At 42.7% G+C, this 13,703-nt stretch overlaps 1 protein-coding gene across 1 annotated transcript in view; it reads right to left on the bottom strand.

Annotated features, from left to right (window-relative positions):
* Window positions 1-1,243: 1,243 nt before the first annotated feature.
* The window catches only part of MRPL13 (mitochondrial ribosomal protein L13), a 51,740-nt gene continuing 39,280 nt past the window's right edge, over window positions 1,244-13,703 (bottom strand). The window contains exon 7 of the mRNA XM_075352906.1: window positions 1,244-1,382. Coding sequence (XP_075209021.1) covers window positions 1,358-1,382 — 25 coding nt within the window. The 3' untranslated portion in view covers window positions 1,244-1,357. The remainder of the gene's footprint in view (window positions 1,383-13,703) is intronic.

The raw sequence follows: 13,703 nt of genomic DNA, 5'->3' as shown, positions 1-13,703 counted from the left end.
CAGGCTGGCTCTGAGGAGGGGAGGGCCAGTGCTGAGGAGGGGAGGGCCAATGCTGAGGAGGGGTAGGCTGGCTCTGAGGAGGGGAGGGCCAGTGCTGAGGAGGGGCGGGCCGGCTCTGAGGAGGGGAGGGCTGGCTCTGAGGAGGGGAGGGCCAATGCTGAGGAGGGGCAGGCTGGCTCTGAGGAGAGGCGGACTGGCTCTGAGGAGGGGAGGGCCAGTGCTGAGGAGGGGTAGGCCGGCTCTGAGGAGGGGCGGGCTGGCTCTGAGGAGGGGAGGGCCAGTGCTGAGGAGGGGCAGGCCGGCTCTGAGGAGGGGCGGGCCGGCTCTGAGGAGGGGAGGGCCAATTCTGAGGAGGGGTAAGCTGGCTCTGAGGAGGGGAGGGCCGGTGCTGAGGAGGAAAGGGCCGGCGCTGAGGAGAAGAGGGAGGGATTTATCTCCCTCTCTCCTCCGTTGCCGGCTATTGCCATTCTCGCCCTGCACTCACGGTACACCGGTGTACTGCGAGTGCAGTGCGATTTTTCTCTCACCCCATAAACTTGAATAGGTGCGAGAGTAACAAGGATCGCATTACACCCGTAGCATGCTGCGATTGTTCTCTCTGTCCGATTACGGCTCAGAAAATAATTGCTCATGGGTGCTGGCACATAGGCCAATATTGGTCACAGAGGAATGTGATGTTTTATCGCATCCCACTCGCTCCGATTTTGATGCCGTGCGTCTTAGGCCTTAGATGGATCCTCTGAGGAGAGGCTAACACCCCAGAGAGACTGAGACACCCAGATTTCCCTGGAAAAGGACTGCTGGAGGATTATGATTAACCACCTGGGACATTTATCACTTACTGGACTATATTCGTATTTCTGGACTATTTTTACCCTCTGTATGGTGGATTATGTTATGCACCGTTTGATTTGCTTGGAATAAAGGTTCTTTGGATTGTTCCATCATCTCTCGCTCTGTTGTGTGATATGGGAGAAGGACCCCGTCACACCATGGGTTTTCCAATTTTGGGTCGATATATGGAACCTACCCAGAAGTGATCAGATACATGATGCGATGCTGCATAGAGTATATACAATGGGTGGAGAAACTGCAAAAATCCACCTCTAACTGGGGCAGTGTGGAAAAAAAGCTTTGAAGGGTCCGATAACCTTAATATGGACAGGACACCCACTACTCTGTAAGCCACCATTGACATGGCCTGGTGGGGTTGTTGGGAAATGTCGTCACTACACAAACCTCATTTAATATGGGAAAGGGATTTATTGGCAAACAAAATGTCCATATAAACATAAAAAAAAAAAAATCTATAGAAATCTGGTGAGGACCCCCGTCCTGGTCATCCTCCATCACAGGCTTATTTGGGCAGGTAGTCCGGGGATCTGCAATACAAAAAGAAATCATAAATTAATTGCATTTTTAACCAATATATAACCATTTAAACTACTCACAAAAAGTTTGGAATATTTGGCTTTCGGGTGAAATTTATGGTTTTTCCATAAAAAAACATAACAACCGTAAAGGTCGGGCATTTAAGTAGAAGCAGCAATGGGGATTTCATCATCTCAAACTATTTCATGAAACGAAAGCCAACACCAGCAATGTGCATAACCCCCAAAATGTCAGGGCTTCAATTCCAGCTGACAACAATGCCCCCTGCTGGTCACCAGTGAAGTTATTGTCTATGAAGACATGGCATCCCACTCTTCTTGAAGGGCAGCCCTCAGGTGATTGAGGTACTGGGGTACAGAGTTACGGCCTGTACACAGCGACTCAGCTGATCCCATAGGTTTTCTATGAGATTCAGGTCTGGAGAAAGTGTAGGTCGCTCCATTTGAGGTCCAAGAGTCTCCAGCAGCAGTTTCCTAATGATGTGACCTCGATGAGCTGGAGCATTGTCCTCCATGAAGATGACATTAGGCCGGTGTTGCTCATGCAGAGGCACAATGACTGGATTAATGGTGTTACTCCAGTAGTATCGGCGGTCACTGTACCAGTCACACAGTGTAGGGCTGCCCTGTATTGACTAGACACACCAACCTACACTGTAACACCACTATCACAACCAAAGCCTCGTCTGATGACAGCAGTGGCTGATGCACAGCGTTCTCCTTGATGTCTCCAACATCGTGGGTGCCATCATTTCTGCTCAGCGTGACCAGCACTGAGGCCACTGGTCCCTCATCCAGCGTAGATGATGCCGGTGCCTGGTGGTGTGGTCAAGTACCATGCAGGGCGTCTAGCACAGACTACACTGATATAAACGGTTTGAATGGTCTGACGTGACACTTGGTGCCTCTCCCCCTCCTAAATGTGCTTGGAGTTGTGTGACATACATCATCCGGTTCCGCAGGACATTGTTCACAAAGAAGAAGAAGTGGTCATCAGTGTGGGATGTGTCCAAAGGACGTTCACTTCTCTGCCTTTCTGTGACTCTTCCAGTCTCTCTGTATCTCTGTACAACCTTTGTGTGACACTCTGTGATGCCCTAAGCTCAGTGTCCATTTCTTTCGGTGAACATCCTGCCTGAAGCCTCACAATGGCGCGGTGCTGCTGATCAATTGTTAGATGTCATCTTGGCCTCATGATGTCGAAATGTGAACAGCACGATGAGGAGGACTGATTAATACCAATTCTAATTGAACCCCGAAATGTATTGGGCGATTCATGGATCAAACATCAGATGTGAATTTTGCCATTAAGCTCCTTGTTACAGAACAGCAGGTTGTGCAAAAAGTCCTGAAACATTGAACAATTGAACATGAGCATCGAAAAGATGAGAGAAGGTCACATAAGGTCACCTGAAATGCAGGATCATCGTGAAATTTACCCCAAAAGCCAAATAATCCAAACTGTAATATATATATATATATATATATATATATATATATATATATATATATATATATATATATATATATTAAAGAGTATAGATAGAGTATATAAAAGACAAGCAGAAAGGACCAATGAGGGGTTTACAGCTGTCTGAGGTCCACTCTGGTCTACCCCGATACTTTCAACCTCCATTTTTTTTTTAGGAAATATGGAAAATGCACTGAAACTGCCTCCCCAAAAGGGAATTTGTCATCAGGTTTTTTGTTATATTATCTGACAGCATGATGTAGGGGCAGAGAATCTGATTCCAGCCATGTGTCACTTGTATCTGGGCTCATTGGTTCATTTTTTATACAATCACAGTCTTTTTCTGCTGCAGATGTAGTAGTGCTGTGGATGCTGAGCCCTGTATAACCTGCCCACACCACACCAGCTTGTTGTAAACACTGTGAATTGTGAACAAGCTGCTAATCAGTGGTGGGGGTGGGGTTACACAGATTAGCTGGACTGCTCTGCATGTGTGACCTAGTCCTGCAGTGATACTCCCCTACTGATAAAACACTAATTATATTGAAACTACAGCATAGACCATAATAAGCGACACATCCCTGGAATCAGGGTCTCTTGTCCTAAATTAATGTTGCTTTCAGATAAAATAGCAAAAATCTTGACAGATTCCCTTTAAGCGTCTCTTCTCTGTTGATCCTATAGTGTCTTATATCACCATTAAAATAAATCTTCTGTATTTGTCCTAGGAGATCAACTATGTCATTCTGCTCCTCTCAACCTTTTATTTAACTAGAAGTCAACTGACTGCAGCAGGAGCCTCCCCCCTTTACCCTGCCTACACAAATAAAGCCCCTCTTCTTCAGAAAATGACATAGATCAGGAGGAAGTTACCCTACGCACTGTCTATAGGACCATCTGCTAGGTATTATCATACCAAGGGAGTATGGTCCGGGCAGCGAGTGTACAATTAAGCATCGCTGTCTATCACTGTCCCATGTGTCAGCCATTGCCTCAGTTCTACCATAAGTGCAAATGTGATGCACCAGGGTAAACAGGTTGTAAGTAATGACTGTACACAGACATGTATCACAGGTGAAGACAAAAAATATAAAAAAAAATATGGACACCTGTGGGCTAATCTATAATTTTCTTTTTTTTTTTAAAAAAAGAAAGTAAATAAAAAAAAATATAAAAAAAATATGTAATATAATATGTAATATATATATATATATATATATATATACACGTACGTACGTACGTACATACACATATTATATATATATATATATATATATATATATATATATATATACACACAGTCATATAAAAAAGTTTGGGCACCCCTATTAATGTTAACCTTTGTCTTTATAACAATTTGGGTTTTGGCAACAGCTATTTCAGTTTCATATATCTTATAACTGATGGACTGAGTAATATTTCTGGATTGAAATGAGGTTTATTGTACTAACAGAAAATGTGCAATCCGCATTTCAACAAAAGTTGACCAGTGCAAAAGTATGGGCACCTCAACATTAAAGTGACCTTAATATTTTGTAGATCCTCCTTTTGCAAAAATCACAGCCTCTAGTCGCTTCCTGTAGCTTTTAATGAGTTCCTGGATCCTGGATGAAGGTAGATTTGACCATTCCTGTTTACAAAACAATTCCAGTTCAGTTAAGTTTGATGGTCGCCGAGCATGGACAGCACGCTTCAAATCATTCCACAGATTTTCAATATATTAAGGTCTGGGGACTGGGATGGCCATTCCAGAACATTGTAATTGTTCCTCTGCATGAATGCCTGAGTAGATTTGGAGCGGTGTTTTGGATCATTGTCTTGCTGAAATATCCATCCCCTGCGTAACTTCAACTTCGTCACTGATTCTTGTACATTATTATCAAGAATCTGCTGATACTGAGTTGAATCCATGCGACCCTCAATTTTAACAAGATTCCCGGTGCCGGCATTGGCCACACAGCCCCAAAGCATGATGGAACCTCCACCAAATTTTACTGTGGGTAGCAAGTGCTTTTCTTCGAATGCCGTGTTTTTTTGCCTCCATGCATAACGCCTTTTTGTATGACCAAACAACTCAATCTTTATTTCATCAGTCCACAGGACCTTCTTCCAAAATGTAACTGGCTTGTCCAAATGTGCTTTTGCATACCTCAGGCGACTCTGTTTGTGGCGTGCTTACAAAAACGGCTCCTTTCGCATCACTCTCCCATACAGCTTCTCCTTGTGCAACGTGCGCTGTATTGTTGACCGATGCACATTGACACCATCTGCAGCAAGATGATCCTGCAGGTCTTTGGAGGTGGTCTGTGGATTGTCCTTGACTGTTCTCACCATTCTTCTTCTCTGCCTTTCTGATATTTTTCTTGGCCTGTCACTTCTGGGCTTAACAAGAACTGTACCTGTGTTCTTCCATTTCCTTGCTATGTTCCTCACAGTGGAAACTGACAGTTTAAATCTCTGAGACAACTTTTTGTATCCTTCCCCTGAACAACTATGTTGAATAATCTTTGTTTTCAGATCATTTGAGAGTTGTTTTGAGGAGCCCATGATGCCACTCTTCATAGGAGATTCAAATAGGAGAACAACTTGCAAGTGGCCACCTTAAATACCTTTTCTCATGATTGGATACACCTGCCTATGAAGTTCAAAGCTCAATGAGGTTACAAAACCAATTTAGTGCTTTAGTAAGTCAGTAAAAAGTAGTTCGGAGTGTTCAAATCAAGAAATTGATAAGGGTGCCCATACTTTTGCACCGGTCAAATTTTGTTTAAATGCGGATTGCACATTTTCTGTTAGTACAAAAAACCTCATTTCAATCCAAAAATATTACTGAGTCCATCAGTTATTAGATATATGAAACTGAAATAGCTGCTGCAAAAACCCAAATTGTTATAAAGAAAAAAGGTTAACATTAATAGGGGTGCCCAAACTTTTTCATATGACTGTAATTATAATAAATATATATATAACTTTTGCAATTGGATTTTATTAAAAATTTGCTCGTTTTTTTTTTTGTCTTCCTGTTTATTTCTGGCTGGAGAATGAGTTAACGGAGAATCCATCAGTGAGCTTTTTCTGATGGGAGTTTATAAGTCTTTTATCTGTCCTTTTTTCTGGCAGTTCTGCTTAGCTAAATTTATGACTGTGGACTACATCATAAATCAGAGGAGCTCAATAAATGACAGATAAAAGTGTTATAAGCCCCCGCCGTCAGGACAAGCTCACTGATGGATTCTTAGTTTTCTCATTCTACAGTAAGAGATAACACAACACAGAGGTTACAAGAGACAAACTATGCAAAATGTGTAGTGAAACCCAATTGCAAAAATTATTTTTAACGCAAAATACATGTATTTAAATATAAAAAAAAAATGCCATGAAGGTGTTTTATAAAATTAAAATATCACTGTCAGATGGATGCAATGTGCATTTCCCTATGGACTCGCCTACATAGTCATTACTGCCAAAACATGACAGCTTATCTTCATTATCAATGACCCCCGACCCCACACGGCTGCCGGACCCCCCAGATGCCTGATGAATGCTAAAAGCTGTTCAAATAACCATCCTAATCAGTGGTGATGACAGCGGCCCCTACAGTCACCAGCGCTGACAGCAAACATGACTGATGAGAAAACAAGGGTGAAAGTGTCAGCCATCATGTACTTGGTGAACTCCGCTCAGTAGGGTCGGAGGAGATGATGACAGTCACAATGGCTATGACGTATACATCAGGGGCTCGGGGGTCATGACTACTTGGAATCGAAGCTCTCCTCCAGCCTGGAAATAAGGGATTTAGGAGGAGGAAGAATAGCAGGACGTTAAATGAAAAATTCATAGTAAACAGGACGCCGACTAAAAAACAGCGCCACCATGGTAAATGGATTGTTTCTGGTATTGCAGCTCAACTCAATTCAAGTACATAGGGCCTAACCCCCTCCCCGAACGAGCCAAAAAATACCATTTTGGTGCAGATACGACATTTTGATCACTTCTTATTGCAATTCATTGTGGAGTTGAAAACAATTCTGGAATTTTGGACCCCAGCTGCCGTGTCAACCCATGGGCACCATGTGATAGCATCCTGTCGGGGTTGATGGGTGTGTGGAATGGTGCGCCTCCACCTGGTTTACATGCTTTAAATGCCGCTGTCGGAGACTGACAGTGGCATTTATGGGGGTTAACAGCAGCAACAGGAGCTATCCTACTGGTGAAAGCAGATTGTGGCTGTATATCACAGCCAGCGTTTGCCAGAAATGATGCGGGCTCAGCTCCTGAGCCTGCATAAAAGACATGGACCAGACCTGACATATTACTTACCAATACTGTACGTCATATTTCCAGGAGTAAAAGGGGTTCACAACTTTGTGTTTATTACTGTCAATGTGTTGGGGACATGATTTTATGGCCTGTACTAATATATAAGTATCACGGTATGTGCGCACACTGCAGAAATTTGCCTTTTTGATTCTTTTTTTTAGTTAAATCAATGGCTGGAAGGGCTAAAAAACACAGGACAAAATGCACCAACAATTGACACGCTGCAGCTTTTTTCGGCCCCAAAAACTTCAAGGAAAAAAGAAGCAACGTGTGCACAGCGCGTCTGATTTCTCATGGACTGCTGGGATAGACAAACAGCATGATAAACTGCACCAAAAATGCATCAAAAACTGCACCATGTGCACAGGGCCTTAGGCCTCTGCCACACTCACGTGAAAATCACACACGTGCCGCGAGACACGTATTATGTCTCTGGTACGTGCGGGCCACGTGTGTTCTCCGTGTGCTATCCGCGAAAGCACACGGAAAACCGGTAATTTACATACTCACGTGGTCCTTGCTGCTGTACAGGGAACTGATCTTCGGCTCCAGCCACGCCCACTCCCCGCTGATGCTGCTTCCGGCCGAGCGGAGATCAGCGCCCGGGACATCACGCCCACCTCCTTAACACGCTCATAATGAGCACCGGACGGCAGCAACTGTTTGTAGCGGAAGATTCTGCAGGGCTGAAGGAGGTGAGTATTTGTTTTTTTTATTTTAAAATAATGACACGTGTTTCTCCGGCGCGTGTCACATGGGACCGCATCCACAGTACATCCGTGTGGTACGGGTGCGGGCCGTGTGACACCCGTGATGCTGGAGAAAAACAGACATGTTGGTGTGAGAAACACACGGACCCACGTAAGTACGGAACGGACACACGTTCCGTTCTAAATTACTTACGTGTGTCCAATACATTAGGAATACATTGGTCCACGTGTGTACGTGTCTCCGGTACGTGAGAAAACTGCCGAACACGTACCGGGGGCACGAACGTGTGACAGAGGCCTTACAGGGTCTCCTCCTTCCTCACAGTCTGCAGAGCTCTCCTGGTAACAAAATGGCCGCTGATGATGGAGAATGTGACCAGACCTGTCCATCAGTCTCTTCCAGTTGTAAAGCTCTGCACATGTAACTGTAGGGGGCTGATAGACAGGTTCTGGTCACATGTTCCCCCGTCCGCGCCAAATTTATGGACAGAAGTGCTGCGCAGGATTATAAGAAGGAGGAGAACCTGTAATACTCATATATTAGTATGGGACCAAAACAATCAAAATAAAAATAAAGTGAACAACCCCTTTAAGGGAACGTTCCCACAATCAGTGTTTGTTGAGGATTTCAGCGCCTTTCAGTTTACTTCAGTTTTTTTCATTGTTCATCGTTTTTGGCATTGTGTTTTTTTACGCTGCATTTTTTCGTTTATTATGTGCGTTTTTCACCTGAGGATTTTCCGAATCTTATGCAAGTCTATGGGGAAAATCTCCACAGAAAACCGAGCGTTCCCGCCAAATAGTTGACATCCTGCGGATGGGAAAAACGCTCTGCGGGGCAATTTCCGTGGCGTAAAACGAAGCACAGCAGCCAGGAGATCGCTATTAAACCCATCCATTTTACTTGTACTGTAAAACGCTGCATTTTTGAGGCGTCAAAAACCTGATAAAAACTCATGGTGGACACGTGCCCGCAATGCGACACCACGCACAATCTGTGGGCAGATGAGGCGCCCTTTTTTTTAGCAGAAATACGGCCATGATTTTTTAAAGCTGGACAACCCCTTTAAATAGCTGTGGAATAAGGAGTGGTAGCCGGTTGCTATAGGAACCTCCACTACTTTTCATTTGAGGCCTAATAACATTTTGTCTAATTGATTTTTATACTTTATTTAGGTTTATTAATTCACACCTCAGCTGTGATGTAGAAAATCCTGTCAAAAATAAAAAAATATTACAAGGCTGGGCCTTATTCATTAAAGCTATCCACATTGACTTGCCTTGTTGCCCATAACAACCAATCACATTGCAGCTTTCATTTTCCCAGAGCGGTTAAGGAAATAAAAGCAGCGTTCTGATTGGTTGCTATTGACAATAAAGATATATATTCTTTTCGTGTTAAAGACAGTCTTGTTGAATAAAGCCTATTGTGTGCAGAGAACGCCATAGCCTCCAAGGAAACCAGACTACAACGGTCTATTATTCATAGCAACCAATCGCAGGGCAGCTTTCATTTTATTATGCTCTTTAAAAATGTGCTGTCATTGGTTACTATGGGCAACAGGGGCAATTTTGCTTTTATACAGGTTTCTCACTCGGAAAATGAAACGCCTCATTTTTGTGTAAACAGTAACTATGCATGCTTATGTGGTTGCTAGGTAACAGACTAGATAATGATGGACGGCATTAGCTCCTCCCACAAAGAAGCTGGGGTACATATACACTGTATGTATGGAGCAAGATCAGGAGTGCTACATACAGGACGGGTGCCGGCTGTGTTATACAGATGGCGCCAGAGTCCAAGTGCTGAAATTGGCGCAGTCATTTAACCCCTTAGATGCCACTGTCAATTGGGACCGTGGCGTTTAGGGGGTCTGAGACCCTTCCCACTTTCATACCTCAGGAAACACACACTCAAGACCCCTCGGAAATCTAATAAAAAAAATGCAATGGCACGATAAAAAAAAAAAAAATTAAAAAAACTTTTTTCTCTTATAAAAAAAATCTAAAAAGGAAAACTAAAATAACATATCTGATATAGCAACGTGCGGAACTGTCCAAACTAATAAAATATGATAAAAGTTTATCCCATATAGTTCACGCTGGAAAAAAAAATAAAATACTGTGTCCAAAAAAAAAAGCAGTATCATAGTCGTATGGACCCCAAAATGGTAGCCACTATTTTTTGGATAAAACAGGGGTCCCAAGCAGGGAATCATCACCATGATGTTCTATTAAGAGAGATAGACAGCGTGTCTTCATATGTCTTAAGTATAATGAAGGAGCTTGAAGCCGTCTTGGTGGGCTGAATCACTCAACAGCCCATAGAGACAAGATCAGACACACTAACCACCATCATCATCATCGCCATCATGAAAGACGACTCGTTAATCTCGTTACAGTCATAGGACAAGCCGGGGGGCAGCCGTCACACTGTCACGGAAAACACCGGCCTGTCACGGTGAGTGGAAATCGTACCGCTGAACAAGCGAGGAAAATTTACAAACCAGAAAATCAAAGGCCCAATAAGAGGATTTGTCAGGACGCGAAACCTCTCCCTCTCCGGGAAATAAAAAAATAGGAAAAAACACTAAAATATTTGTTATAAAAAAAAAAAAAAATACCCCCAAAAATTAGCAGAACATAAAAGAAATCTATATATAAAATTTATTTGTAAAGAATCAAAATAAAAAAAATATATATATATATTTTTTTTTTAAAGTAATGACTGTTAAAAAAAAAACAAACAAAACAAAACTGCAGAACATAAAAATATATAATATTAATAAAGGATCAAAATCAACTAAAGGATAATTACTTGCAGTTTTGTAAAAAAAAACAAACAAAAAAACACAGAAATATATCGTCCAAAAATGTGCAAAAAAAAGTGTCAATTCCCACCATAAAAAGTATATAAATATATTGATTGCCATATGGAGTCATTACAAAGTTGAAGAACTGCATCGGGGGATGGTCACAATCACTATTAGAACACTGCAGTTTTTTGGGCAATGTTTCATGCATTTGGAAAAAAGAAAAAAAAAAAAAGCATAGAGGTACAAGGACTTGTACTTTTCTTTCCAAAATACACTTCTTCCATTCTATTCTGTCCACCGTCATTAACTTGAGAACGGTGGCAGCTATAGGCATAGAAGTGGTGTCTAGGTGTAGTAAAGTAGCCATGCGCTACGCAATGAAACCACCGATAGCGCCACCTGGCGGAAAACAACGGAGTTAGCATTTTTATCTCAAAAACGGAACGAGAGAGAGAAAAAAAGTGAGTTACAAAATTGTAGGGCATCATCAATTCAATACGAATCGACACCTTGCATACAGAAAGCTATGATATGAAACCCATGACCTCCCCAAAACATTGAATGCTGGTCACGCATCTGGCGCTCATTTAAGTTTGATGCTCAAAGTGGCCCCCGTCAGCTGCAATGCACATCTGGACTCTGCACAGCATACTGTATCTTGCTGCACGCTGTGCAATATGGTAGGTGACACGTTTGCACAAGCATCTGTGATACGTCGTCGTAGGTCCTGCAATGTTGGTGGAGGGGTCGCATACATCTGCTGTTTGATGTGACCGCACAGGAAGAAGTCCAATGGGGTCAGGTCAGGAGAGCGTGGAGGCAACTCTACACAGCCACCATACCTAATGACTTGTAGACTTGTAGGAAGGTCTCCATGAGGTATCGCTTCACGTCCGCAGCCTTGTGAGTTTTACACATTCTAATCATAGCATTTCTGTATGCAAGGTGTCGATTCATATTGAATTGATGATGACCTACAACTTTGTAATTCTCTTTTTTTCTCTATCTCGTTCTGTTTTCGAGATAAAAATGCTAACTCCGTTGTTTTCCACCAGGTGGCGCTATAAAAAATTTTTTTTATAATAAGTACAGTTTGGAATGTTTAGTGCTGTAGTGCACATTTGGTGCTGGCTTTTTGTTTTTTCTTCATTGAATTGGTCGGTGGTTGACCTCCACCTTGCTATGCACCCCAGTTTGGGATGTATTCCATCTGTCTGGATTTTGGCGGTTGGTGACTGTTCACATTAAGTCATCAGGCTTTGTCCACAGGCTATTTACTTCATGCAGCATTTGCTTGGACCTGTCCCGCCCACAGCCATGACTCAGTCATGGGTACGGGATTGAAATAGACCAGGTGAGTGCTGCTAAGAGCAGTTCTACTATTCATATGTGAGGCCGTATGGCACATTTTATAAAAATATTTTAGTGTAGGACTGCTTCAAATGAGATTTGCCGTGACGTGGCGAAGCAGCTCAAGAAATTGCAATTTTTTGCCAAAAATCTCAAAATTTTTTTTATAATAAGTACAGTTTGGAATGTTTAGTGCTGTAGTGCACATTTGGTGCTGGCTTTTTGTTTTTTCTTCATTGAATTGGTCGGTGGTTGACCTCCACCTTGCTATGCACCCCAGTTTGGGATGTATTCCATCTGTCTGGATTTTGGCGGTTGGTGACTGTTCACATTAAGTCATCAGGCTTTGTCCACAGGCTATTTACTTCATGCAGCATTTGCTTGGACCTGTCCCGCCCACAGCCATGACTCAGTCATGGGTACGGGATTGAAATAGACCAGGTGAGTGCTGCTAAGAGCAGTTCTACTATTCATATGTGAGGCCGTATGGCACATTTTATAAAAATATTTTAGTGTAGGACTGCTTCAAATGAGATTTGCCGTGACGTGGCGAAGCAGCTCAAGAAATTGCAATTTTTTGCCAAAAAAAAATAATTTTTTTATAATAAGTACAGTTTGGAATGTTTAGTGCTGTAGTGCACATTTGGTGCTGGCTTTTTGTTTTTTCTTCATTGAATTGGTCGGTGGTTGACCTCCACCTTGCTATGCACCCCAGTTTGGGATGTATTCCATCTGTCTGGATTTTGGCGGTTGGTGACTGTTCACATTAAGTCATCAGGCTTTGTCCACAGGCTATTTACTTCATGCAGCATTTGCTTGGACCTGTCCCGCCCACAGCCATGACTCAGTCATGGGTACGGGATTGAAATAGACCAGGTGAGTGCTGCTAAGAGCAGTTCTACTATTCATATGTGAGGCCGTATGGCACATTTTATAAAAATATTTTAGTGTAGGACTGCTTCAAATGAGATTTGCCGTGACGTGGCGAAGCAGCTCAAGAAATTGCAATTTTTTGCCAAAAATCTCAAAAATTTTTTTATAATAAGTACAGTTTGGAATGTTTAGTGCTGTAGTGCACATTTGGTGCTGGCTTTTTGTTTTTTCTTCATTGAATTGGTCGGTGGTTGACCTCCACCTTGCTATGCACCCCAGTTTGGGATGTATTCCATCTGTCTGGATTTTGGCGGTTGGTGACTGTTCACATTAAGTCATCAGGCTTTGTCCACAGGCTATTTACTTCATGCAGCATTTGCTTGGACCTGTCCCGCCCACAGCCATGACTCAGTCATGGGTACGGGATTGAAATAGACCAGGTGAGTGCTGCTAAGAGCAGTTCTACTATTCATATGTGAGGCCGTATGGCACATTTTATAAAAATATTTTAGTGTAGGACTGCTTCAAATGAGATTTGCCGTGACGTGGCGAAGCAGCTCAAGAAATTGCAATTTTTTGCCAAAAATCTCAAAAAATTTTTTATAATAAGTACAGTTTGGAATGTTTAGTGCTGTAGTGCACATTTGGTGCTGGCTTTTTGTTTTTTCAGCATACTGTATCTTGCTGCACGCTGTGCAATATGGTAGGTGACACGTTTGCACAAGCATCTGTGATACGTCGTCGTAGGTCCTGCAATGTTGGTGGAGGGGTC

Source organism: Anomaloglossus baeobatrachus, chromosome 6 (assembly GCF_048569485.1).
Source record: "Anomaloglossus baeobatrachus isolate aAnoBae1 chromosome 6, aAnoBae1.hap1, whole genome shotgun sequence".
NCBI lineage: Eukaryota > Metazoa > Chordata > Amphibia > Anura > Aromobatidae > Anomaloglossus > Anomaloglossus baeobatrachus.
This window is presented reverse-complemented; position numbering and strand designations above follow the sequence as displayed.